This window comes from Amphibalanus amphitrite, unplaced genomic scaffold (assembly GCF_019059575.1).
Source record: "Amphibalanus amphitrite isolate SeventyFive unplaced genomic scaffold, NRLGWU_Aamphi_draft 000965F_arrow, whole genome shotgun sequence".
Taxonomy (NCBI): Eukaryota; Metazoa; Arthropoda; class Thecostraca; order Balanomorpha; family Balanidae; genus Amphibalanus; species Amphibalanus amphitrite.
The window spans coordinates 164,235-192,156 of NW_024882459.1; the positions used below are offsets into that span (position 1 = coordinate 164,235).

The following is a 27,922-nucleotide window of genomic DNA, read 5'->3' on the forward strand; positions in this document are numbered from 1 at the left end:
AGCCAGCTGATAAGGAATCAATATTATGATTATCTGTTTAAAGTGAATCAATTCCTTGATTGCCTTTCACTACCTATAGAATTTAAATTGTTATGATAGGAGCAATATTATTTTGCTTAGGAGATACTTCCAGCATTTCTGTTCAAGATCAGGCATGCTCCTTCTTGAAACACTCTCTTATTTTTAAGTGTTTGGTAAGTTAGAAATGGTCTGCATTTATGCCCAAATATGGTCATAAGGAATCAATCTTTTGATGCCTCCATATTTTGATTCCAAAGGTCTAGTTTGCCCAACTGATTTACGCTGAAGAATCGTTGCCCCATGGGTTGATGGTTAATTCAATGAACTTTAATATTCCCTATTTGCGATTTCTTTCCTTCAAATATTAAACAAATGAGAGCAAGAAATACACTAAGTGCGTACTCTTATACTGATACGACTTCACCCTATCTGATATTTTGAAGTTTTTGAATTTGAACTATACGAACAAACAAAAGTAATTAAGTAGGTAAGTAAGCCACTGAAACGTCAAAAACAAAACAATACCTACCGAAATTGAAATCGCGGTCTTATTACTTTGTGCACGTATTTGACGATTTTTTCTAATTTAAAAGGCCTCTATCTTGACGCGAACGACCGACGAACAATAAACAAATCGAAATGTTCAAAATCAGCGCCGCTTCTGGCAGCTGAGTATTGCTGCCATATCCAGCCGCGTTGATACCAAATCGAAGTATTACTTCACGCACCTAAAAGAAATTACAAGTTTTCCTCCATCTCATTTGCACAGATGGATGTCGCGCTGGGATAAACGAAAGCTGTGCTTACCGGCTGAATGATGACCGACCGAGCGAGCGTAGTGCAATATTCTTTCCAGATTATTATATCCCGATTATGGGCAGCCTTGTAATCGTGCGAGAATTGACCTCGAAATGAACGTTCCACCAACGCAAACTGTATAAATGGCACGGGCAATATAGAGTTCAGTGGGCAGGGGCAAATGATACATTAGCGTCAGAGATAAAATATTTTCACTCAGCTGTCGGATTCATGCGATAGTTGCTGCTATTGCTCGTCAGATTAAACAGTCGCTTTTGTGGCATTTATTTCTGCAGCTAACAGCATAAATTCATAAAACGGCCAAGTCATTAGTACTGTAGATAACGATAAATAGTCAGCGCACTAAATGACAGCTCTTTCGCAGTTTCCATCAGACCAGCAAAAAAAAGAAGACTTACGAACAAAAAGCCACACAACGTTTATATTGATTACACCTTGTGCTTCTCTAGGTTGCGCGTTCTTCCTTCCCCGCCAAAGCAAACACACCGACACACACACAATCACCGCGTAGGTATGCTGCCCATCCCGCCAAACGCGCACATTTCTCCGACTTGTATTCCCGATTTAAAGACATCGCGATAGCAGCGTTCCTGTCATCAGTCGTGTGCCATTCTCGGCGCTCTCCTGTCCTATACAGTGTGGGTGTCAGACCACCCAGCAGAAAACGTAAGTTAGACCGGCTTCTGCCGCCGACCTTTGACGCAAGCACACACAACAATCACCTGCGGCGGGCGGGGAGGGGACGGTCGCTGCAGGCAGGGTCGCCACACGCCGCGCTCACGGCGCCGGCCGATGGTTACAGGGCCGACCGATAGATGGCAGGCCACACGCTAACCACCACCGTGCGCCAGAGGATTCGCTGTCGATCCGCCACGGTGGGCGCCTCAGACCTCAGCCACATCTCCCATCCGACCCCAGCGCGAGTCCCCTCAACGGACCTACGGCGGCGGCGGCCCCATTGGCGTCTCCCTGGGGCGCCGGCAGCGGCGTCCCGGCGTCATGGAGCGGGCCAACTCGGCCGGGGCGGCGCTCGGAGCCTCTCAGCCACTGTCAGCGGCTCGGCGGCCCGCTCAGGACGCCGCCGCCGCCGCCGCGACGGCCGGACCTAGGCGCCGGGAGCGTTACGCAGCCGGCTCCGGCTCGGCGTCACCGTCGTCGTCCTCGGCGAAGTTGAGCCACGACTGCTCGACGATGGCGGCCACGCGCTTCTCGTACTCTCGCCGGTTCTCCTGGTAGAGCTGCGCGGCCAGCGAGTTGGCTGGCGAGTTGGGGTTCGGCTCGTCCAGCAGCGACTGACGGTAGAGCGGGGAGGGGAGGTCAGAGCGGGGAGGGAGGTCAGAGGGCAGTAGGGAACAGCCCAGAGATGCTTGTCAGATGACCAAGGGACGTGGTGACGAACAAACGTGGTCAGAAACACAAACGGTAGATGGGACAAGGGGTGTGCTAAAACATGTTGACGCTTGTTAGTCGAATGACGAATAACAGATGGGGCAAAATTTCTTTCGCGGCTTGTGGAGTGGTGATTTGAAACAGGCATACCACCGTTCACTGATCAAGTAACAAAGTCAAAAGCGAGTCATTCAAATAACCTTCACATAAACAAAAGGACGTGGTCACAGGCGTAACAAGCACACAAGTAGGAAGAGAGGGGACCAAGGAATGATTCCAATCAACTGATGAGCAAAAACCTGACACCATGGCTACTGGTAAATCTCAGCACTATTTTAAATACACCAAACAGCCAGAACTACAGCTCAAGCCCGACCTACACCATATACGCCTGAAAGGTTGAAAGCCAAACCGGCACACCGTCGCGATACGGTCTCGCATCTGCCGGGCCATCATTTCCGCAGTCCAAACCAGATGAAACAAACGGGAATGACGGGCACTTTTGTAGGAACACTGCGGTCGTGTTCCAACGCCGGCGATTGCGCTCTGCAACCAGAACCGGAAAGTCTTTACAAGACCACACGGTGCTGGCCACGTTGTGTTTGGTTGCAGTTCTAGGCAACGTTTGTAACCAGTTTTAGAATCACCCAGGCGAGTCAGTTCGGCGGCAATTTTTCGCTCTCCATTCCGCTGTCAGTTGACGTGAAAACGCAACGCCGGCCAGGAATGCTCTTTGTCTTCAAACATTTTTGGACACGCTATCTTGATGCGAGCAAAGTTGCAGAAAATGCTCGGAAAGGAGTGACTTACAGATTAGCGTTCGGTGTCGACTTCCAAAGCGGCACGGGCCGTCACCAAACACAGTCGGCATTGTCACAGGTGGATGATCGCACCACTCACAAGGCCGGAACGGACCCACACCGCGAACACAACACACAATAACAGCATCACTCATCAGTGACAGGAACACAGGCACTGCCCCACTCCCCCGACCGTTCAATTCATATCGGTGTTTGCAGGCGGTGCGTGCAATAATGACAATCACTCTGTCAGTTACCGTCACGCCAGCCTCCGCTCCCACAATCACATGTCAATATGCCGGTGGAACGGCTCGTTCCAAATACGAACATCTCGCATCGATAGATGCACAGGCGTTCATATCACATCAGTGACAGCACGCCAGCCAGCCTACCACAAACACCGACAAGAGACATGGCACGGCCAGGCCTCCTCCGCTGAAAAATAGATCATTTCTAATAACAGAGCCACATAGCCCAACCAAAACATAAACTCATGAAGCAGTAGCCGTCTCCGGTACCTGTCTGTCCTTGCCGATAGCGTGAACGGATTGAACCCGACCGGCCGGCGCGTGACGAAAAAGTACCGGGCACCGCTGAGCCGGCGGACCGAGTAACGGGATGTCGGCAGGGTGGGACCTTCGGCAAACGGCCGGCGGCATACCAGCCGACCGCGGCGGCATACCAGCCGACCGCGGCGGCCGTGGAGTCCGCTACTCGGCCGTACAGCTGATGGCGCCGGCAGCACCGGGAAACCGTGACCGGCGGCCGGCGGTCCCCCTGCCGGCTGTCCCCCCCCCCCCCGGCCGGCACACGCTCACTGAGCACAATGTCGGACCGCTTACAGCACGCTCACCCGGCCTACAATGCCACTCACCAGGCATGGAGGCTCGACACGGACTCGGTAAAGCCAGGAAAGCAAGCCTCGGCAGGCGCTCAACAGCAATCCAACGTTACGGTGTGTGGAACAAAGCCAGGAGGGTGGCCCGAGCCGCCTGCACAATGCACATCCCTTGTCTCAAACACACCAGCTGTGGGTAGACCTCTAGTTAGATGTCTCGATGTCTGATTGTTTGGTTGTCTTTGATGTCCAATGTCTATAGCTAAATGTCTGGCTCTCATTCGACACAGCCGCTCCACTGTTTTGGCCAGCGCTGACTGTCCGCCGTCGCCCAGCCATCCGACCGTCAGCACGGCGGCAGCGCTCGGCGCGGCGGCGGTCGGTTGGCTCGCGTGCGGAGTGGGGCGCGCCTAGCGTCGGGTGCGTGCCACGGGCCGGCCGCGCCACGGCGGTGCGTTATTTGGCCGGCGCTATCTGTCACCGGCAGGGCTGGCCCAGACCCCCCCCCCCCCCGCCCCCCCCAGATCAGCCAGACTGCAGACCGGTCGAGCTGCAACTGCCGCTGCGGCAGTGGACGGGGGGAGGGCTGCAATCGAGCGGAAACTCCGACTGCCTGATAACCAAACAAATCAACCGTTCAACAGCTGAATATTTGGATAGGAGGTCGAGAGGGCAACCCATCGCTCACTTCACAAAACGTAAGGAGCGAGAACTAATGAATAAACGTGGTAGTCATACCGTGGTAGTCATAAACTAGAACGCAGTTGACTCAAAGATCAAGAAATGCAAAACACGAGAGTGAAAGCAAAACTGTTCGGTGCATAAGCAGCTACAACCTTGCTTCAACAAGCCATCAACAAAAGACATGTTGGATCCTCCATCGCATACCAACAGGACTTGCTCCACCAACTAAGAAAGTTAGTCGGCATAAACTAACTTACTAAGAACCAAAAAGTTGCTAGAAACATGGAATCGATCAACGGTGTTCCCGCCCCAGCGGCTAACCGCATCAAGATATACGGATTTGTTTTTGACTGGCATTTGTCTTTCAGGTGTCGCATATGTGTGCCTTGCCTCTGATAGCTGACTACTGTGCTTGGTAGCCACATTGACTGCACGCACGACCACTCACAATCCCGGACGAAGTGAGTCTCACTTATATCTCTTCGATAGGCACTACTGGCACTGGTTAGACAGCGCGATACTGTGTGATTGGATTATTTAATCAGCCAGTCTGGTATATTTAAACGAGCGGTGCTTAGAGTTTGAGTTCAGTTTCTTAGTAACCAACATGATCTGTTCGCTCGTTCATGTGCTACCTCCTACTGCGGCGATTGGTTATGTGCCGGATGTATTACACCTTTCGTCCGTTGTCCCCACAGTTATAACGGTCATCACGGTCTGCGACTACTGTGGGCCCACCGACTACAAGCCCTGATCACAATAAATCTTGTAGAACTCTGCCCTGGTAGTTTTTTCCTGTTGGCCGGATCAAACGGTGAACGGCTAGTATCTAAGCCACCTCTGGAACAATCGATGTCCCAAAACATGCAGGAACCGAGAGAAGAGATAACTAGGAAAACTATCTCAGGAGCTGGATGCAAGTTTGCGGCGGCTAACCGCTGCAGATGTCTGACAGCTGTTATCATCACCCCGGCTTTGCAATGTGACAGTCACGGTCATAGGGCGTCTGGAAAGTCCAACTTCCTTCATCCGCTGACAAGATAGACAGAAAACAAATGTGCTTGCGTGTCTGATAAGTGATAAAGGTAAATAATCGTCGCAATACCCTTCCTTTCTTGTGTCGCATTGCCTTGCACCGGTCGCCAGCTTCAAGATTCGATAATCCCAAGGGCAGAACGGCGAATGAGGAAATCGTAAATAAGGCACATGGTAATGACAATGAGGGTGGCCATAGGCATGCGAAAGACTACACCAACAGGCTGACTCAACCAATCGAACTGGCGTTGTTCAGCATCTATCACCTCCTCCCCCATTCCAGCCAAGTTCCACTGACCTGTATGGATGTGAGGATGGCGGACACATCGTAGGTGGGACTCCAGCGGTTCTGCAGAATGTCCAGGCAGATGCCACCGTCCGCGTACACGTTCGGATGGAACATCTTGGACATGAAGCGCACCAGAGGCGGCTTGTTGGGGTACTCCTCAGTGAACTCCATGATGAGCTTGAATGTGCCGTCCTCGAATGGTGTGTCGTGCGGCCTGTCAAACAGAGAAGAGACGGTGGTTAGGTGGGTGGGTAAATGGAGCTGGAAGAGACGCTGCATGAGCGTGCCAGCGAGGATGGATTTACACGGATGGGCGTGCGATGGAAGATGGAAAGAACATTGGTTACAAGTGTGATAGAGCCTGAAAGTGAGGCGGACTTTGGGCGTGATGTGCTCAAGTGCAGTAATAAGTGGCATGGTCATCAGTCTCTGAGCAGCAGAGGGAAGTGCCGGAGCTGCTTTGAAACATGGCGTTACAAAGCGTGGGGAGGAACTACATGGGGTGTAGAATTTGACGTTGGCAGAGGAAGGTTGTCTGACACGGGTATGAAGACATTGGTGTAGTGATGCAGAACGAGGAAATGGAAGCATGGACATGGTAGGGAAGGAAAGTCATACAGGACATACTCAAACAACCAATACTCAAATTTGTTTAAAACAAACATTCATAACGACGACTCACACTCTTCATGTACATTCCGGACACAGAAAAAAATAGATAACAATTAAAAAAAGTATGTTCTATTAGGCATCACAAAAAGGTCACTTTAGCATCATTTTAATGCTTAAAAAGCAACGTAGTGCGTGAGAGAAGACGACGTGAGCAAAATGACGACAGACTCGGTTCGTCTTCACCTAATCCTCTCGGGCAAAATTCACAAACCAGACACATGCACAGGACATTCAGCCGAGCAGACACACGCGCAGTAGCGGCGGAACATCCTCAATTAAGGGTGGGGGGTGGGGGGTGGGGCACTGCCGACTTTTGGTCCCATTCTTTCCATGCAACGCCCATAGGGCTAATGTTAAAATGCCAAAATCAAAGGGGGGCACGGAGCCCCGGTGCCCTCCCGGTCCGCCGCCTATACAAACGCGCAAGTGAAATGCACATCTGTCAGTTACGAGCCAAACAAACTCCGAAACTGCCCCCAGAACTCACTGGTACTATAATTCTCTCGAAAGAGCTGTAAATCTAAAACCACGGCCACGACGGGCCGGGGCACCAGAGAGAGCAATCTCGCTATCACGCCAACTACGAGCAGCTTACACACGGAACGAATAGCTGGCAGACACAACTTCACAGCCAGCTCCCGGGGACTTCCGCGTTGGCAGCCCTCGGTCTGTAACTCGGTTTACGGCCTCATTACAATCAGCCCGAAACGTGCAGGTCGTGCGGCAGCGGATTTGTCGTCCCACCGCGTACAGTAAACCCGGCTGAGGGTCCAGATCGGCGTAGGATGTGCCCGTGCGGATGGCCCTGCGATTGCAGCGAGTCAAAGTTACCGGATTTGTATTTGTGTAAGCTGGGATTTATCGGTGCGGTGGATTCTAGGATGAATGCGGAGCGCTAAGTCGACTCTGTCACGTGGACCGTGACCCCTAACATGGGGTGGCGTCACCCCAGTACGGCAGTACTTCCGTGACACCAACTTCAGCCTTTAGGAACTATTCCAGCCGACAGGAATGCGATATTTTGTGACCTTCTATCCGAGCTATCTATCGGGTTGGCGCACACAAGTCTTCTTCAAGAGAGGAGTAAAAAGGAAATGATCAGAGGGAAAACTTGGTGTGCATTGAGTGCAGGTCAAAATGTAAACTGTTTATGAACTAAGTACAAGAAGACTATGTTGCAATAGTAAAAAATTGCATAGAAAAAACAATCGAGGACAAGTTCCATTGCTGATCGCAAATATGCAAAACAGCGAAATGTGTCAAAAGTAGTGGAATCGTACACTAACCACAGACAAAATGCTTTACGTCCATGTTGCTCTCGAGTTGACAGGTTTAAATGAGCGTTAACAGTGTAGCCAGCGGCATGCCGATTCTCAAAACTTCGCAAACCTCTGCATGCCGTATTGCGCGGAACCGGCGGACGGCGGCGTTCACACATTTCCCACCTGTGAAGGCCGTCACGGCTCACACCCGCCCCGAGAGCCTCTGAGCGGCCCCCGTGTCCACTGCGGGACATATACGGCCGTGACGGCCGCGGCAGGCCATTTCCCCGGGCCGACAGCCGACCTGCACGCGGCCGACACGCCACTTCGGCGAACACGCCGGGCGCGGCGAGGTACGCCGCAGCACGGCGGCGGGCAGAGTCGGTACAGAGTTGGTACAACAACGGGGTACGGACCATGTTGAAGGTGCACCGGCCACAGTTCGGAGGTAAGGCAGGGGTGCTGTGGCAGCACAGCAATGGCGCGGCAGCTGTATGACGATGGCACGACAGTTAACAGTAGATCTGTACGACAGCCGCAGGGAACTGGTACGACCGCACAACGACGACAGTACGACTTTGGTACCACAGTGGCATCAGGCCTCCACACCATGCCGGTATACTGGCTCACCACCCATGGAAGCCTCCCCGGTGGGAGAGAGGCAGTGCGACGAGCAAATTGGGCATTATGTCTGACCGGGCGGCAGCTAATTCATCAGCTGTTGGTGGCCAGTTACGCCAGCACCCAGCCAGGAAAGCGCCGACAGACGGGCGTCGCGTGGGCTGGTGAAAAGGCCAGTGTCTGCGTCATACGGTCGACCGATCCGCCGGCCGTAGCCGCACGGAAAGGTAGAACGCCGGGTAGACGGTCGAACAAACGGAGTGGAAACTGGGGTGGCGGCCTCGGCATACGGCCGGTACTCGGGGAAATGGGAAATCGATCCAGCCTGGAGACGGACGCTATTGCCAGTCCAGACAGAGGCCAGAAAGACATGCAAGGCACAGTGATGGTCTGAACTTCTGGGTGACTTCCGGAAAAGTTGAGAAGGAAGACTGAATGTTCTCCCGAGTACACAGCAAACGGTGACCGCGGCGCACGGTAGAACACATCGTGATGAGCTATTGTTCCATGAAATATCACCAAATGTCTCGGAAGCCCAGCACAGCACAGCACAAAACAACCAATGACCGCCCGCCAAAGAAGACTGTAAGCCAGCATCACATACAGGTGTAGAGCCGATGGAACAGTTCCAAATACCAGCATGACCAACAAACATGAAACAACAGACAGCCAACAGGCCAACAGCCTACCTACAGACGGCCAACAGACATGCAACAGACATAGGTATACCAGCACGGTAAATACCTATAGAAAAGGCATTAGCCAAGTCACCCAGCTAATCCATAGGCGAAGCTATAACACACAAAACAGAACCGGAATAATCGACAGGTTCCAAGCTTCGCTCCAGACGACCTTATCAAATATCCAAACACCTGAGATGGTGATTTTGGGCCAGCACTATTATAATCAGCAGACTTAAAAATGTCCAAAACGTGACACCATCAGCAGCCCTACCATCACACCAGTGGCGGGTCAGCAACACATTATGGCATTCGATGCTGAAATCGTGCTGTCGGGTATTCAAGACACGGCAGTTAACAGCTATTTATAACATTGATGTTGTCAAGCAGTCACAATGAAGAAAAAACCAAACCCAGACAACGTAAATCAACGTTCCGAGCAGACAGCAAGCATGGAATGGGGCGCACTAGAAACGGTAAGCTGTATGACTCGCTCACACAATGTTACCGAAAAGTTACACCACCTGTCACCAAAAATGTCAGCCAGCAGTCGTGTCTGCTATAATCACGCACTTCACGCGTGCATCCACTCTGCAGTCTGTACCTTTCACTTTGCACGATCTATCACGGGCGGAGATCCGTGTAACTTGTTGGTAGAACAAATAAACAGATGTTCACCAAACAAACACTAAAAACGCAGCTGACAGTTCATGGAAACGCCTTACTGACTGTGTGTTGGATATAATCAGCTCCATTAGACGGTCCTCTCAGTCCCAGTGGATCTTATAAGGTCAGAGCGTCGTCCGCACCATATATCCAAAGAATAACATCAAAAGAAGATCACACTGAACGCTCCATAAAACGACCTCGCAAGTCGCAGCGCGATACTTATGGCGCATAATTGATAAGACGGTATGTATATAATTATTACAGCAGCGCATTTCATGAACGATTCATCGGGCAACACATGTTACTAGTGACTCAGCACCACCGTGCTATAGTGACTCAATGCCACTGGTGGACACCGCACCACGGAACAAAGGGTGAGGTGTCGTCCTGACGGCGAGTTTACTCAGATTACCGACACTGGCGCGGGGAAGGACTCACGCAGCAGAACTCCCCTCAAACTACCGTGAATTCTCGACGATGCCCCTGGAGTTCCCTTTTTTAAGTCATATGTGAGCGAATGGCGTAATCTCGTACCGGACGGTGACGTAATATTTGCATCACTGCCTGACGGAAGGGTGATTGTCGCTGTGTGTATGAGCTTGATAACATTGGTATGATCTCTGGGGAAGTACACCACTTCAGCGATTTCATCTTTCTGGTGTAAGGCGCATGAGCATTCCAGCTTGGGACGGGAATAAGGTACAGTGTACACTGTACTAAATCACTATCGAGCGGATCCATAACGACATACCTACACACCATGCAGGGATTTCACACTGGAAAGACCGTAACGCTACGGCGAACATTCAAACGGCTTCATAAACCTTCTCTATACGCTCTAATCTCTATTCCATCCCCATCCCGCCCCTCCTCGTCCCCGCGTCAGTCCACCTACCCGAAGATGACGGCGTTCCAGATCATGATGTTGTTGTCGGTGGGGGCGGCGCTGACGCCCTGAGGCGGGTCCTCCTGGAGTCTGAAAAAGCACCACGTGACGTCAGCTCCATGCGGAAAGTTTCGCCACGGCGCACCGCGATGACGTCACGCGCAGGCGCGTAACCACGAGTCTGAAGTTACTGGGGACCACATGGAGGGCCACGAATATTTTTTTTCTGGATCAGCCTTTGCCCGAGTGTGGGGGGGGGGGAGGGGGAGGCGTTTTTGGCCACACCTGCCAGTTAGTTGTTGCGCGTGATAAGGAAAACCGCGGCGCACACCGCTGCGAAACTTGGTATGGCTTATGATAGGGTGAATAGGTCAAAAACGCCCCCATTAAGCGCGAAACCTTCTGACACTCAACCCAACTCAGATTACTCAAACCTTTGGGCACCATCATGTAGCTCATTCTTTTTACTACGCTTTGAGACCAAGAAAAGACACTTGCGTGTGGTATTTAACCCCCAAAAAAGGTTTCCGCATACCCTTACAAAAGGGCGTTTTGCCCCACACCCTGGGTAATACGCCCACACCCATGTGCAAAGCGCCCCCACCCCATCCATCAACAGAAAATGATGAACATGGCAGAACTTGACGTCATTCTGACGTCATTTGTGGTCAACCTATCATAGCCTTTGGAATAAAATGTTGTTGCAATGTGTAAAATGGATGCCCGGAGGAGTCCTGAAAGTTTGGTGACGATATCTGCAGTCGTTAGGATATATCAGCAAAAATGGACAGGGAGAGGCCTTTTCGGCCCCGACCTACACGGCGCTACCCTGCACTCTCACCACCGTGCAAAACGCCCCCCTTTCAGAAAACTGGGGGCGTCTTGCCCCATGCATCGAGTAGGCGTCTTTCCCCATCCACTCCATTTCCGGTCAACAAGATATTGACAAAAAACGCGCTACTAACGCCGCAGCGCAATAAATTCAACAGAATGACAATAAAACGCAGTTTTGAGTGATGTGCACAATAGCAAGTTTTGTGATATAAAGAGGGCATCAAAAGCTTAGGAATCTTCTGTAAAAACAACAAAAACAGCACCCAAAACCAACATCAGCACCTACCCACGCTGCTCCTCAAGACGCAGAACCGGAAATAGAGAACTACGTAAACAAGCAGCTGACTGTTCTGAAAGCCAGGATAAAACACCTATCCGTCGATAAGATCTACGATTTTTTTTAGGGGAGGCGTTTAACCCAGGGGTGCGTTTTCCCCACAGTTACCCTACCTCAATTTCGCATCGTGTCTGAAAATTTTGACGCCAAGTCACCTAAGGTCAGGTCACCAGGTCAGTAAAGTAACCAGGCCTCTAAAAAACTTTGTGACTCTGTCATTCCTACAGTTTAAATCCCAGAAATTTGAAAATTGAAACTCGAGCTTTTGCATGAGGAAATCAGTATGAACAATTCGTATACCTATCTTAAAGTTTTCACATCGGTGAGCTAATGTCAGGTCAATTTTACAACCTCTCCATTATAAGTCATTGGGAGAAAATTGAAATGCTCTTCTTTTGGCCGAAAACACATTCAAACACCTTGACACAGGTAAATATGACACACTGAACCGGGAAATTGCACCTGTGACCCGTTCTATGCCCCTGAGCTCATCTCAGGTCATGAAACATCTCCAACAGTTTTTTTTTTTGCCACGACTTGTCACGACTGATAGCTTCTAAGAGACACACTGAACCTGATTTGACCAAATCTGCACCTGATCTGCACCAGATGCGCACCAAATGTGTACCAGATGGCTGTCGTGAAAACGGCTAATATGGTGTGGCAAAAAGTCCCCCCTACCATGGCGAAGTTGGCTGAGAGGCCCACGCGGGCGCTGGCTAAACAAAACATCGATAGTTTTGTCTTTCGTTGAGTCGTTGAGTTGACTACATAATACTCTTCACGTCGATTTAGAGACAACATTTTGCTATTTAAAGAGACCCTCCCACCTTAACATTAGTTTTGAGTTGAGATAGCCAAATTGGTGGCCATGGCCTGAAAATACCGGTTTGGGCACTCACAACATCGAAAAATGCTTTAATTCGGAGATATGGAATTTCAAACTTGCAGTTTTCGGATTCTAAGGGGCTAATGCATTGGTATGCCCCCTTAGAATTTGTGACGTCAGCGGAGGTCTAACGATTTTTAAATCTTTTACTAAAACGTTTGGTAGCACGCGGCGGTATATGCTGCTTTGCGCGCAACAAATGCCGCACTTTCAAATAAAGTCGCTAGGAACAGCGGAGATCCCAGAAAGTAAACAATAGTAAAAGTCTAATATCTTGAAAACCGGTGAATATTTTTCGATGAAATTTGGTAGATATTCGTTTTCGCTCTTTCTGAACCGAGCGACATCACTTTCATGCCAATTCATTAACTTTTTTGAAGGTGGGAGGGTCCCTTTAAGTAAATTGAGGAAGTCGTCGGTTTTACTGGGGACGGTCCCCAGTAACCCAAAAGCTACTGGGGACCGGTCCCCAGTATCCCCAGTGGTGGTTACGCGCCTGGTCACGCGCACGTGCGGAGGTGACAATGACGTTCATATCATACTGTGTGATCTAAATTTAGAATGTGGCCGTTTTATGTAACACATTCTGACGTCAAATGACACATTGTTTTTATTAGGTTAATCGCTATCAAATGCTCAATATTCGTACGCACGTCACCCCTAGACAAAAATGAACTTGACTGAAATTAGGTGGCTGATGCATCTGGCATATCTGTCGACCTGCAATGTCCCAGACTCCAGTTATGAGCCCATGCATGGCAGAGTTCAGCGAGCAAGACGATCAGAGGGGAGAGGGCATGGACAGTGGAGGGCACCAGCACTGCTATGGTGAGCACAGCTTGTAAAATGAATATGCTGTTTGACGTTCATATACAACCACACAGAACATGCCACCAGTTATTCATGAACCTGGTAAAAAGGAGTTAACCAGAGCCGTGCCAGCACCCCCCCCCCCCTCCGTCTAACTCAGCTCCTGGGCCACGTAGCGACACGCAGTAAGCGGCATTAACCCGCGCCCCAGTGGCGGTCTCAGCCAACTTCGCCCTAGTGGGGGGGGGGGGGCATATGTTACCACCCACCTCTAACTCAAAAACTAAGAGGGCTAGAAAGACGCGGTAAAAAGCAGTCGATAGCACTCAATGCGTACGTTTGAAAGTATTTCGGTCATTTTTCTTCTTGGAGCAATATTGGGGTCACTGGAGGTCATCAAAGGTCAAAATTTCCCAAATGTCATTATATTTTTCAGAAAACATGCTTTTATCTCAGGAACTATGATGGCTAGAAAAACGCATGGAAAAGCAATCGATAGCTTTTGAACTCTTCTTTCGATAAGGTCACATCAAAATTGACCTCAGGTCAACGGTTTAGCCTGCAGAGGGCAAAAACTCCAAAAATAGCTGTTTTTTCGCAAAGTGTTTTTCGACAATAACTTTTGACTAGAAAAAGCCACGACATTTCTATTGCCAGAATCGTATTCCTCTCGACGAGACGCGTCGAATGAACTATAATTTGACCTTGAAAGGTCAACTTGAAAATTTGACCTCAGGTCAAGGTCATGACCTGGCCGGAAAAGGTAATGTTGCATATCATTCGATGCGTCTCAACAAGACAAACACAATGAAACCATCCCCAGCGTTCTATCTCTTTCCAATCGCGAGTTATTGGCAAAAATCTGTTTGTAGCCTCAAATGACCTCGGATGACCTTTCTAGAGGCTATCAGCAAAAATGACACCTTGGTCATCACGGGTGGTCCAAATCATTGTAATTCTGAAATATTTGGACTGTTCCTATGCGTACACACGGATCTAGAGGCATTTTCATTTTCCTCCATTGACTTATAATGGTAAGGTCACGCCACTGACCTGACCTTAGGTCACGGATATAAAAAATCCGAGATATACAAATTGTAGGGGCCCATAACATCATGCAATCCACCAAGTTTAAAACCTTTCTGACAAACACTGCAGGCTGGACATGATTGCAAACTTTTTTTAGGCCTGGTCAGTTAACTTGACCTGGTGACCTGACCTGACATGACCTGGGGTCAAAAATTACACACATTGTCCAAAATTGATGTACAAAAAGCTATGCCAAGCGGCGCGGCGCTACGCGCCGCGGTTTTTTATTTATACGCAAAAAACGCGACAGGGTGGTAACATATGCCCCCCCCCCCCACTGGGGAGAAGGTTAAAAGAGCGTCAAAATAACGAAGAGAATACACGGGTCATTTTAACGTCAGGTCAAGTAAGGTCACAAGGGGATATTCCAGGTCAGATTTTGCCTATTTCAACATTTTTTCGACAAACCGGCGCATAACTGGAGAACCAATGGAGCAACGGCGCCAAACTCTTACAAATTGTTTTTACGAAAAATTGAATTAACTATGCTGACCATGAAAGGTCATTTTGAAAATTTGATAAAATTTTCAAAATGACCAAAATTTTCAAAATCAGGTCAAGGTCATGACCTCAGACTTTCCCAGAAAAGGTCATATTTCATACCAGTCGATCTGTGTCGTCGAGCTGAAAATATCTAAGGTGGTTCCATCATGCTAGCATGCCTCAATCCAAAGTTATAAAAAAACTGCTAGGACCTTTCATAACCTAGGATGACCTCAGAGGCACAAGCAGGGGTCAGTGGTGCAATTTTCCGATTCAATGTAACATGTTTACCTGTAAACCGGTGTTTGAGTGTTTAGTTAGAAGGACGTTCCTCCAAAAGAGATGCATTTCAATTTTCTTCCATTGACTTACTTCCATTCCATTTCCATTGACTGGTCACAAAATTGATCTGACCTCAGGTCACAGATATCATAATTCCGAGATATATATTTCATAAGCACTGTCAATTTTATCAATCACTGAAAGTTCCAAAGCGATAATTCAGTTGATAATTCAGCTATGGCGAGCACTGGAACTTTCTCTGAGGTAGGTAAGTTCACTTGACATAACCTGGTGACCTGACCTAGATAGACCTGGGTCTGAAATTTTCACGTGTGAAGAAAAGATGGATTAACCCTCGCATGTGTGCGGCGTTTGCCAGCTTCTAATGTGTAGTGGGGGGGGGGGGGGTTGGACCCCCCCTTGCCGTTTGGCCCCTGATCGAGCTAGAGCTTCGCGGAAAAAACGAGCGTGTTGCCCGTGACGAGAGGAAGCCGATGATACCCAATTTTAAGGTCCTAGGTCATTGGTTGACCTTCCAGGTCAGGTCAATGACCCAAAGTCGGGAAAATTGGGACCTATTAAAAAGTCGTAAAGTGTGGCTGCTAAGGGTTTTTTTCGGGGTGCTGATCACGAATATCGTGTTAGTTTTGATCACAGATAATGTCTTTAAGCATTTAGACCAGGTCGGGTCAGGTCAGGTCAGGTCAACCAGTAGGGGTTGTGACGGGTATTCGTAATACGTGTCAACCGCCTCTGACAGCTTCGTAACTTCTTACGAAGGCACCAAAACTACTTCGTAAATGTTCAACTGGTTGCTAAATTCGAATTCAGCTCCAAAAACTAGCCTAGAAACATGTAAAGCTCGAAAAAAGTGAACCGAGGTCACCCGAGGTCACCAAAGGTCAATGACCTGACCTGACCTTCAGGTGACCTTGACACCCACCTTAATGCATGGGAGCAACATCAAATCACATGTTTGAACGTTTGAAACCACGAAAAGCTTGCAAACGCGCGGCTAATGCGAGCCGACATACGCGGAATCGCGATTCCGGCCAGAATCGCGATTCCGGCCAAACATGGTCTCGGAAAAGAGGTCACAGGTCAAAGGTCATTTAGGTCAGGGTCATGAAATTTTCAGGGTAGGTGTAAAATTGATCAATGCGAGGGTACTGAAAGTTTCGTCGCGATCGGCCGCTTTTTACGCGAGTTATTCGCGAAAAACCATGCGGGGGTGGGGGGGGTCCCACCGACCACCCCCCTACACATGCGAGGGTTAAGGTGTACCAAAAATGGGGGAGCATGTTTTTTGATATTTGTGAAACCCTCCCCCAGCACAGCACGAGTTAAGACAACCAGCAATGCTCTAAAATTTTCTAACAAGGAAATTTTCCTAGGGTGTCAGAATGGGAATCAGAATGCAGCATTGCCCTTTAATACCATTTACTTCCCAGGAAAGCATGTAAAATATCAACAAATGGCATTCATATGTCATGCACAAGAGACAGCAAGAGGGGTAGCAAGCCAATGATCATCCCAACAGGCCACATTACATCACACTGACCTTTTGAAGTCCCGCATCAGACGCCTCCGAGCTGGAGTGGACATGACTGTCCAGCTGTGCCAAATGTAGTCACAGCCAGTGACACCAGGCTGTCCTCTTCAGAGATAGGTAGGTACTGAAGGGAGTTGAGAACTGTGATGAAAATGTGATGACAGCCAATCAAAGTTGATGTGGTAGCTAGTGTAAAATGATATTGGCCACATTTTAAGCACCCTTAGCACATTAACATTGATTCTAAACACTCAAGCTGCCACTATATCCAGCAAATGCCTATTTCTACTTATTCAGAAAAAAAACTATTTGCCATTTGGTGTTGTTAGTTTTTTTTTCATTCACCTCTCTGCTAGTTTTTCCATGCATTGAACTTTGAAGTTACTTGCTGGCCTTATTAGTTTCCATTGTAGGTAACAATCAAACACAGACAAAACAATTAATTGCCAAGAAACTCTGGCAAGTCGGCGGAATACTGATAACTATCATTTTAAATTAGCAAATGCTTACCTGTTTTTCTGTTCACCTCCTGATTTATACTGATACTGATACTGCTTTGAACTTCTAATTGGTTTATACAAATTAGAATATGTGATTCTCAACACTCAAAATGAGATAAATATTGATGTAAATGTCTGTGAGTGCAGCTGAGCCTGAGTTTTGAGGCTTCACAGATTCTGACCATATGATTTTCGAGACCACTGCAACTGGTGAGTTATAAAGGACTTTCCGTTATCTTTAAAATACTGTGATAGACGATATCTTGACTTATTTTTACACACCCCTCACTGCTCTCGCAAATATGTTTCCTCGCAGTAAGTAACTCACTCACGACACCCCACAATCTTAGTCAATCTTAGTCAATAATCACTCTGTTGTTGTTCCCGTTACAGTTAGTCACTCTTCTTTTGTGCTCCATATTTGCTTCAAGAACATCTATTCAGAATATCACCTGAAAACTGATGACGAATGAAATGGTAGAAAGGCCATTGGTTGTATAAATAATTGACTTCGTTCATTCGCTCTTTTTTGCTAGTGCTAGCAGCTTTTCATCATTTGTATCACATTTCTGAACAGCTGAGCAAAGAAAATGCATATTCTGCGCACAAGAGACATATCCATTTTTGGTAGCTAGTCAAGGCCGTCAAATTCATTTAGCTGGAAAGCACAGCAAGCACGGCAAAAAAGCACCATTCACATTTTTACATATGACGCTGTAGTCTTAATGGAGGCTTTAAATTTGGACGATGCGATGTTGAAATCACCATTCATTACAGTAGAATAAATACCATTATGCTTTTTATTCAACACATGCAATACAAAGCACGCGTATTGTCTCCACCAACATTCTGAAAACCGAACTGAACGTTGCGTAGGTCAAGGCCCTAAATATATGTATCGTTCGTCAGGCGTAGGTATCGTTAAGGCTTAAGAGGAATGACTCAGGAAGCATCTTCATTCGTCCATAGCTTTACCCGTTCAAAAGTTTCTGACCCAGTTGCATATGCTTTCAAAAATAAAGTAATGTTGGTCAAAAACTTATGAAATAAGCTCAAAAGTTTAATGGATGGGTTGGTTTTCTTACAAACGCACGGTCTACATCTCACATTGACCTCGTCCTCTCAGCGCACACCTTCATCCTTTGAGCTCAGTCGCGGACGACCCGTGGCTCGTACCAAACACTATCCGCGGACACGCGGCAGACGCGATCTCAGGGCAGAGGCGACACTCGGGCGCCATCTGTGGAGCTAAAACCGGGCCCGTCGCGCCGCCAGCCGATCTGGCCAGAGACGGAGTTCTATAGTCTTGGCTGCGAGTCAGGGCATTGCTCCCAGGATTGTTCCAGTCCTCCGTTCCGTGCTTCTATCCTCAGGAAACAGAAATCCTTCTCCTCCACGCCACAACCCCCCTCCGGGCTGGACAGGCAACTTTATCTCATGCGGGCTGCTCCCTTGGAGCGGCACCGCTGCTCCCGAGGGAGCGCACCCCGTAGCCGGGTGCAGTGAGTGCCTTGGGGCTGGGTGGCCTGTCCTCTGGACGGGCTCAGCCCCGGCGACTCACTAGGGTGCCTGCCCAGACCATTGTCTCCCCCTTTATCCTATCATCCTCCCGGCTCTGAAATGGTCTCATTGGACCGAAAGGGCCTAAACCAACAAAACAAACAACCCTGATATTTGCACGTATAATTCCTTAGTTAGAAAATTGTATGGAACTGCGGGTGCTCGGACACTGCAAATCCGTCGCCCAAGCGGTGTTGACTTTGACTCCCCTCGACTGTTACGGTTCTGCCCTAAAGCCACGTCGGCGTTGAGTTGTGAAAACTGGGGGACACAAACAGTACCTAATATTGTCCACCTATGCAGAATGAGTACAGGTTTATTGACAACGGTATAACGCCTTCATTGCAAATTACGTTAACACTGGCTTCGCGTACTTATTACGCGACTTCAGGAGCTCACGAATCCCCGAATCATGCCGGTAGGCACCAGCGAGCAGTGAGTAAACGGTAGAGATGTCAAATATTTATGTTGCAATGCTTAACGCAAAGAGTTGCATCGCCCGGCTAGACAATGTCACCAGCCGGTCAACTTAGAATACACAATACACATTGACCCAATAGACGTCTTACAGAGTCGTGAGCAGAAGTTACACTTCTAAATAAGTCACGTAACGCTACATATTCATTCGAGCCCAGGCCTAATTGCTCCAAAACGCGCAAAGCTTTTGCCATTATAGTAAATCGTCAGTCCAACGAAACGCTACCGACATAATGAGTCCTCATAAACAAAGCAAAAAATAAAAAATAAATAAACGACCACGGCAATTTTCTGCCCCCGTGCCCACTCGCCCCGCCCCGCGCCGCACCGGCCGCTCTCCGGGCGCTGCGTTGAGGCACATCTCTCATCCCGGTGCCCGGGGCGCAACTGCAGAGGGCGTTCACCTGCAGAGCTCGCCGCCACTGCCGGTCGCCGCGGCGGCTGCAGTCGGGTCGCGCCGCGCTGCCGGGCGCCGGCAGGGTCATGTCGCGTCGTCTGCGGCAGGCTGTCGGTGCCGTGACCCGGCGCGCTGGGCGGCCGCTGGCCCTCGCGCTAGTGGTGGGCTGTGTGGTATTTGTCGTTCAGCGGCGCGGAGGTGAACCGGGTCAGGTGCATCAGTTCAGGTTTGTGCAGTTTGTACACAATGAACTTTTACATAACGCTGTGTTTTGCAAAGTGGTTACGCTTCCCCGCACCATGCAGTTATCCCGTGTCATGTATAGAGGAGTAAGCATCGCTTGGAATGTTGATTGAACACTGATAAAGGAACCAATCGTGACCGCACATTTGGCTGAAACGAAACTATAAGACGTCATGGGTTGAAAGGTCATAGCACTGCTCTGCTTATCAGTCGTTGATTGCAAGTACGACGGACAAAATTAATTTTCCTCTATTTAGATTTAACTTAGGTTCAGGTTTGACGTTCATACCCATAACTAAAACACTATCCCTCTCAGACGGCGCTGTCGTCCCCTATATCATCCCTATCTCTCTCCGCAGGTGTTCGTCGCTCCCGCACCCGCTGTCGCTGCAGCCGGTGGCCGAGCGCTGGTACAGGCCCGGCCGTCACACGGTGGCCGGCGCGCGCCGGTGTCTGCGCAGACAGGGCGTCTCCCGCGTGCTGTTCATCGGCCACTCGCGGCTCAGGCAGGTGTTCGAGCGCATGTCGGCGCACCTGAGGTTGCCGCCAGTGACCCGGCTCGACGCTCGCCGGGCGGCACTCTCCGCGGCCACCTTCCGCGACCTCCCGCTGCAGCCCGGGTGGGTCCACTTCGCCACGGCCAACTCCACGTGTCTCGAGGTGTGGCCCAAGCCGAACGCAGACGGCTACGACGGCCCGCCGCGCGCGTGGTGCTCGCTGGCCGCCGCCGCGCCGGGGCTCACACTCGAGTTCCGCTGGCGTTTCGCGCTCAAAGGGTTCCTCTCGACTCTGGCGGAGCTGAGCAGCGCCTGCGCGGCGGCCGGCGACTGCGTGGACGTGCTGCTGCTGACGCAGGGGCTACACTACCTGGTGTCGGGCAGCTTCAGCTCCACCTCGGCCGTGTACGCCGAGACGCTGCGGCGCGCCGCGGCCCTGCTGAAGCCGATGACTGCGCGCGGCACACGGGTCGTCTGGATGCTGGAGCAGCCGTCCAACACACGAAACAAGCACGACGCGGAGGGGATGAACGACGATATGACTGTATTGGCACCGCTGGCGCGCGAGTCGCTCCTCGAACTGGACGGCAGGGGTGTCTGGGTGTGGTCCTCACACCTGAAGATCGTCACGGACTTTTTGATGCGGTCGTGCCGGGCGAAAATGTACGAGACGGCCGCTGACGAGAAGGTGTGCGACGACGAGATCTACCATGTAAACAACGCGAGCCTCGACCGTATGTCGGACGAGGTAATGGATTTCATGTGCGGGTGCTGAGTGTGAACCGAATCGGCGGAGCCTTATCCGTAGTCCTGGTGAATAGTGACGCAGTGAAGATACACCTGCTCTATGTTCATTGATACAGTGTGACATGCTCACACACACACACACACACAAACGTTTATTAAGGAACAATGCTATTGTATCTAGCGGGTATTTCGAAACTCAGGGTATTTTAAGCCTGTTAGGCGTTGATACACCATAGAGAATAGAGATGGGGATTTCCTACAGGCTGCCGAAATCCGACCTCAATAGCTCAGTAACTGCATAGTGCCGCCGAATCGCCGACCCGACCAATAGCGAGTGTCCAGGTCGAATTTGCTTGTGTGTCTGTGGGATGAATAGGAAGCATAGACCATGGGAAGCTCAAGAGCTCTCGAGATATTCACCAAAAAGTTCAGCGGTTGCATCCCCCGTGCTGGCAAGGTTTGCTTGTTTGTGGCCCACGCAGAAGAGTAGACGCACCTTATACGCTATGTCAAGAGAGACGGGAGCATCGCACAGGCGCAGAGCTCTGTTGCATCCGTATTTATGTATGCATTATGTAAAATGATTGCATCACTTCAAACTGAACTCTATTCCAACTGAAACAGAGCCACCGCACGTCGGCTAGATTAATCCTTCGGTCCCAGTTGCGTTATCTGTAGTCGTTTAAACGGTCGAATATGTTAGCTGCTGGTGCGATTTGTTCTTGGTTCGTCGGCCAGAGTCTGAACTAGAGATGACAAAATGTGGACCCGAGGAACATGTCAATCGAACCGGTTTGGACTCAAAGGTAAAAAAAAAATGTTTAAGTAATCAAGATAATCTATTTTTCTAGCTTTACCGCGCTATTTAAAAGTAGACTGCAATCTTCTTAAACAAATATATTTACATCTCAGGTAAGATAATGCCACGGCCGAAAAGTTTTATGCCTGGCCAGGACGCACGCCAAAGCCATTAATTATGGCGTGTGTGGCGTGCTTTTGAGCTCACGGGGCGGCTCAAACCACTGTTTCGGGGATAAACCGTCACTACCTTAGTGAGGTGTAAACTAAGTATGAACTCGGCAGAATAACACTGCTCAATTACCGGCAGTAAGGTAAGCATTTCGCGGGCGAACACCGCCCTGCTGACCTGGCTCACTCTGACCACGGAGCCGAGTCAGGCTGGGGTCCCACTACAGGCATGTCCTCTTGAAACTGTAACCACGCGCAGTCGATATTCACAGTGCGAACTGCCCGCCACGAGAAAAACGAGACGCAAAAACGTACGACTCGTTTTTGTTGAGCTGATCTTGCCGTCCCGTCCTTTCTACTATCGATCAGTTATTCCGATCACATCAGTAATCCTAGCGACCGAGCGAATGTCATCCCAACCCTCTCCCTCCCCTCCACTCCCCATCAAAGACCCCTCCCCTGCTCCTCCCCTCCCCCTGACCTACCCCCGTCTACTGGAAGGCCTCTTTGAACGCCTCTCGCAGCGGCAGTCGGAGGAAGATGGTCGTCAGCTGAAGCAGCTCCTCGCGGTCGGCCTCTTCCAGTTGGTGCGTCTCGGTGAGGCGGCACTGGTGCGGCAGCGACGCGCCCGGCGCGTACTGTATGTTCAGCTCCACGGGGATGCGCGGCGCGTGCCGCTCGCCGCCCGAGGCGTTCAGTTTCAGCTGGAGCATCACGTCGCAGACGGCCGGGTCGTGCCACAGATTGGAGCTGCGCGCCGGCAGCTGGGCGCGCAGCTCCTCCACCTGGCGGCGGCGCGAGGCGAATGCGTCCACCTCCGTGGCCACGGCGTGCACCAGAGCCGGCAGCTGGCGAGGGAGGGGAGGGGGACGTCAGACAACCACGGGGAGAACAGCGAGACGCAGGAGACGGCAACGGACAAAGTAAGAGATATCAGGGGACATACGTCTGTGGTCTGGGAAAGTGGTCCTTTTCCTCACACATACAACAATTATTACTAGCACAGAGTACAGCACAGAGTATGGTAATAAGTCAAAGTGCTATCAGAAAATATAATAAACGTGAGGAAATACGAGTCCTTCCGTACTTTGTTTAGTTGGATGGCTGGTATCCAAGCAGCTACAAATGACCTCCCGCACGGTGCCAATACTGACTCCGCACGGTGCCGCCACTGAGCGACGCACGGTGTCATCATTGACCCACCGCACAGTGCCATCACTGACCCGCCGCACGGTGCCGCCACTGACCCGCCGCACGGTGCCGCCACTGACCCACCGCACGGTGCCGCCACTGTTCTCCCACACGGTGTCGCCACTGACCTGCCGCACGGTGCCGCCACTGACCCACCGCACGGTGCCGCCACTGACCCACCGCACGGTGCCGCCACTGTTCTCCTACACGGTGCCGCCACTGACCCACCGCACGGTGCCGCCACTGTTCTCCTACACGGTGCCGCCACTGACCTGCCGTACGGTGCCGTGCCGCTGCAGGTGCCTGTCCAGCTGAACCCCGGGCGGCAGGTCGCGCACGGTGGCCTTCAGGGGCGCGTCCTGCCGCCTGTCGTGCTCCAGCTGCAGGGTGTGCGCCGGCCGGCTGTCGTCGGGCCGCAGCCGGACGGCCACGCTGCCGGCCCGGCCGGCGGCCGCCCACAGGCCCAGGTGCCGGCCCACCGCCTGGCGGCCCAGCGTGGCGAACGAGGCGTGCATGCGCCGCTGGTCGGGCCGCGACTCGTCCAGCTGGCGCTGCAGGTCGGCGCGCGCCGCCCGCAGCTCGGCGTTGCGCGCGCGCAGCTCGGCCACCTCGGCCAGCAGTCGGTCCTGGCGCCTCTGGCGCGCCAGCTCGGCACTGCGCGCCAGCGTCAGCTCGGTGGGGTCCGACTCGATGCCGGGCGCCAGCACGGGTCGCCTAACAGACCCCATGACCCGTACCCTGCGACAGAAACCGACACCCATAATTCACAGGTCAGCTAGGGTCAGTGGTGAAGGTGATGTCCATAAGCAAAGATGACCATAAGGCAAAGAGCAAGATGTCAGATGAGGAAATTGCAAAGAGAAATCAAATAACCCATGTTTTGTGTGAAGACACTAAAGAGGACAGTGAATGGGGGGCAATAATCGCAGCAAAATGTCAGGCTTTCAACTACAAGTAAATGTGGAAACATTTGTGTTGATGACTGGGAAAATAAAAGGGGTTAATGCCTGATGGATACTAACAAGATTACAGCGACCATGTAATGGCCATATTAAAGCTGGTTTCTTCTTCTTGCACCAGGTGGCAGCACTTTTCCAAAATCAGTGCTTGTATTTCCAAAATCGTGATTTTCCTCGCTGAGAAGTGAAATCGGTTTCATAGTTCATCGTTGCCAAAAATAGCTGATAGCATTGTCATTTTTGGCACATGGTTGCCAATAATGGCATGTGCTTAAAATGACAACGTTTGACCAAACCTCCCCTAACTGATTTCAATTTGAAATCAAAAGTGTACCAAAATGAATAACAAATTGATTACATGCCCACATAATATATATGGTCATGGCTCCTTCCACCAGAATCAAATTATTGATGCCTCCATATTTTTGATCCCAGAGGTCTAGTCTGCCCAGCTGATGTGTTGTTTGTGTATTTGCAAATACATTTTTTGCTATTTAAAAAGCTTTGGGTAACATTTTATCTGGACCACCCTGTATGAGGTACAGGTACAGGGGTACAGGTACAGGTTGAGGTACAGGTCCAGGGCCTGTACCTCAACCTACTGCCTTGCAATGCATTTGCCATAAACTGATGAAATACAGCCATGCTGAATTTGTAATCCAGCCCAGGGTCATCTGAGCCTCAAGTCAAAAGTGGGGAAACTGTGGCAAAATCTGTTTTTTTTTATCAGTCTGCTATTTATAACAGCAATCTGCCAAAAAATGGGTGAATAGAATGGAGGATAGACTCTCAGCAATATTCTCATAATGAATCTGCCAGGCATTTGCTGTGCATTTGCTTCAATTAGGGCGCAGATCTGTTTTTGTATGGGACCGTACCCAAATTTGCTATAATTTGAATTGGGTACAATGACGTCATGTGCATACCCATTTTTTGGCAGATTTGTTATAAACAGCAGACTGCTAAAAATAACAGCTTTTGCCACAATTTCCCTGACTGATTCAGCACCTCATTCAGGTCAAATAGACTCATTGAAAAATCAGCAAAATGGAAAGCTAGGTATTGTGCATTGTGATTAGTATCAGTAGGATAGGTACCTAAATGTCAAAATAAAGTCCAAATAACTTAAGGATAAATTTTGCAAGTTCATACATTATTTGACATCCTCAATCCAAAAGTGACACTTACATGTCTCACAAAAAAAACACCAACGCCTCCCCTAATCACAGCATGATACGCACGCACACACATAAAAATACAAGGAAAACCATCGCTACACCTTGACTGAAGACCTAACATCGCCATTACAATTACAGTACAAAACCGTATTGGTAGGTAATAGGCAGGGTATATTGAGGGTAATAGGTATGATACAAGCATCAGTCGGGGGAGGTTTGGTCAATCGTTGTCATTTTAAGCACGTGCTATTTTTGTCACACGTGCTAAAAATGACAACGATTCTGCTATTTTTGACAACGATGAGGCCGATTTCACTCCTCAGCGAGGAAATGAAGATTTTGGAAAGATACACTGATTTTGGAAAAGAAGTGCTGCCACCTGGTGCAAGACGAAGAATCCAGCTTTAATATGCCTGTTATTTGTATGGTAGTTTGTTTTGTGGCCTGAAGTTGGAACTTAAAATTGAAGCATCCGAAAATGATCGATATTGATCGAAAACATGATGTTGATGAAAAAAATAATATTTTAAGTTGAGAGAGGAAGCCATTTTATCCAGATGCAGTAGTTTACTTCTTGAAATTATTTTTGCTAATGACGGCTGCTAATTATCCCTCATTACATGGCAGTCGTCGTAAGCAAAAATAATTTCAAGAAGTAAACCACCGCATCTGGATAAAATGGCCTCCTCTCTCAACTTAACATATTATTTTTTCATCAACATCATGATTTCAATCAATATCGATCATTTTCGGATGCTTCAATTTAAAGTTCCAACTTCGTGCCACAAAAAAGGGTATACTTCAACGTTGGACTACCATACAAACAACGGCCATATTAAAGCTGGTTTCTTCTTCTTGCACCAGGTGGCAGCACTTCTTTTCCAAAATCAGTGCTTGTATTTCCAAAATCGTGATTTCCTCGCTGAGGAGTGAAATCGGCTTCATCGTTGCTAAAAATAGCTGATAGCGTTGTCATTTTTAGCACATGGTTGCCAAAAATGGCATGTGCTAAAAATGACAACCATTGACCAAACCTCCCCCAACTGGCATCATAATCAGGATACAAGCGTTACACAACTTCAACTCAAGCTTCTTTATCGCCAAAAGCTAGAAAATGCTCATTGACTTGGAGGAAATCTGCCTCTACGACGAAAATACCTTTGAATTGACCAGTAAATTCAATCCGGTATTTGATATCACAATTTATTTCAATTTACAACAAGCAATACCTACATACGCCTCACAGATAAAAACATCTAGAAAATATAATATAATGGCGCGCATAAGATCCATTTCTGTCTCAATTTCTTCAAATTCTCCCGCTCCAGAAAGCTGCCATATTCAGAGTAAAACTCTACCGCGTGAAGTTCTTTCGGTGTAATCAGTAGCCGCGTTTACATAGGGCTAGTTGCCAGATAGTGGAATTTCCACTAACAGAGGGTTCCCGAGAAATACGCCATGGCCAATATCCTGGACGCAATTCGGTGTGCAGACGAAAATATGCATGTGAGTGCTAGAAATTCGTAAATTACATTATTTCATTGACTGTTTTTGTTAAAAACACGTGATGAAAAGCTCAGCAAATCTATTCATGGTGGCTTACGTGGCAAATTGACTTTCCTTTGTGGGATAATGCCATTTTCATTAGCTCTACTTTGATTAGCGTATGACAGGTGTTCGTGTAAAATAAGCAATTTTACCTATTTCCTTCATGAGTTTGGTAGCTGAAACAGCTACCAATTTAGGGCCTGTTCCAGCGCCTCCAGAAACCTCCAGAAAGCTCCAGAAAGCTCTAGAAACCTCCAGAGAGCGTTCCAGCGCCTCCAGAAAGCTCCAGAAAGCTCTCGCCAAAGCTCCAGAAACCTCCAGTAGCCTCCAGAGAGTTGGGAGGTCCATTTTTTTTTTTTTTTTTTTTTTTTTTAGTGGCCCTAACTTACGTTACCGGCCTCGCGAGGAGGGCGGCGACCTAACTACGCCGCGCAAAACAAACCGGCCGTCCTAACTAAGACCGGTGGCCACTTTTACAGCAAGACAACATGGGAAAACCCATATCCATGTACTATGCCATGAATATGGGAAAAAACCCATGAATTTACGTTAAGACACATAAATGACAGTGAAACTTACCGGTAAATTGATGTTTGTGAAGGGAGGGAAGGAGGAAGTTTGTGAATGGTAAGGTTACGAGAGTTTGATGACAGGAATGGTTTGAAGAGTGGGGGATATGTCGCTGGGAGGGATGGGGTTTGTGAATGTTTAAGCG

At 49.4% G+C, this 27,922-nt stretch overlaps 3 protein-coding genes across 5 annotated transcripts; 1 reads left to right on the forward strand and 2 right to left on the reverse strand.

Annotated features, from left to right (window-relative positions):
• Positions 1 to 1,088: 1,088 nt before the first annotated feature.
• Positions 1,089 to 17,924, reverse strand: LOC122368661 (ubiquitin-conjugating enzyme E2-17 kDa). Of its 2 annotated transcripts, none has more exons than XM_043342839.1 (5): positions 17,452 to 17,924; positions 16,951 to 17,082; positions 10,675 to 10,755; positions 5,885 to 6,089; positions 1,089 to 2,132 (listed from the first exon to the last, which is right to left on the reverse strand). In XM_043342839.1, the coding sequence occupies exons 2-5, from the start codon at positions 16,992 to 16,994 to the stop codon at positions 1,962 to 1,964; spliced, it is 501 nt and encodes a 166-aa protein (XP_043198774.1). In that variant the 5' UTR covers positions 16,995 to 17,082; positions 17,452 to 17,924; the 3' UTR covers positions 1,089 to 1,961. The 2 variants fall into 2 exon arrangements, with proteins under 2 accessions (XP_043198774.1, XP_043198773.1); XM_043342838.1 differs by having other exon boundaries at positions 16,951 to 17,065; positions 17,452 to 17,923.
• Positions 17,925 to 19,935: 2,011 nt separating this feature from the next.
• LOC122368666 lies at positions 19,936 to 21,929 on the forward strand. Its single transcript, XM_043342842.1, has 2 exons — positions 19,936 to 20,101; positions 20,478 to 21,929. The coding sequence occupies exons 1-2, from the start codon at positions 19,962 to 19,964 to the stop codon at positions 21,388 to 21,390; spliced, it is 1,053 nt and encodes a 350-aa protein (XP_043198777.1). The 5' UTR covers positions 19,936 to 19,961; the 3' UTR covers positions 21,391 to 21,929.
• A 313-nt stretch (positions 21,930 to 22,242) lies between these two features.
• On the reverse strand, positions 22,243 to 26,884 carry LOC122368667. Of its 2 annotated transcripts, none has more exons than XM_043342845.1 (3): positions 26,818 to 26,884; positions 23,795 to 24,260; positions 22,243 to 23,179 (listed from the first exon to the last, which is right to left on the reverse strand). In XM_043342845.1, exons 2-3 carry the CDS (start codon positions 24,248 to 24,250, stop codon positions 22,823 to 22,825), a joined length of 813 nt encoding a protein of 270 aa, XP_043198780.1. In that variant the 5' UTR covers positions 24,251 to 24,260; positions 26,818 to 26,884; the 3' UTR covers positions 22,243 to 22,822. The 2 variants fall into 2 exon arrangements, with proteins under 2 accessions (XP_043198780.1, XP_043198778.1); XM_043342843.1 differs by lacking the exon at positions 26,818 to 26,884 and adding an exon at positions 24,545 to 24,673.
• Between the last annotated feature and the right edge of the window lie 1,038 nt (positions 26,885 to 27,922).

Bases quoted from the DNA above. Each gene is read 5' to 3' on its own strand.
- LOC122368666 (XM_043342842.1), top strand. From the start codon at position 19,962: ATGTCGCGTCGTCTGCGGCAGGCTGTCGGTGCCGTGACCCGGCGCGCT. The intron at 20,102-20,477 runs GTTTGTGCAGTT...CTCTCTCCGCAG, and splicing joins GGTCAGGTGCATCAGTTCAG to GTGTTCGTCGCTCCCGCACC.
- LOC122368667 (XM_043342843.1), bottom strand. The intron at 23,180-23,794 runs GTCAGTGGCGGC...CTCCCTCGCCAG, and splicing joins GGCACGGCACCGTACGGCAG to CTGCCGGCTCTGGTGCACGC.
- LOC122368661 (XM_043342839.1), bottom strand. From the start codon at position 16,994: ATGTCCACTCCAGCTCGGAGGCGTCTGATGCGGGACTTCAAAAG. The intron at 10,756-16,950 runs GTCAGTGTGATG...GTGCTTTTTCAG, and splicing joins CTGATGCGGGACTTCAAAAG to ACTCCAGGAGGACCCGCCTC. The intron at 2,133-5,884 runs GTCAGTGGAACT...CTCTACCGTCAG, and splicing joins CCATCCTCACATCCATACAG to TCGCTGCTGGACGAGCCGAA.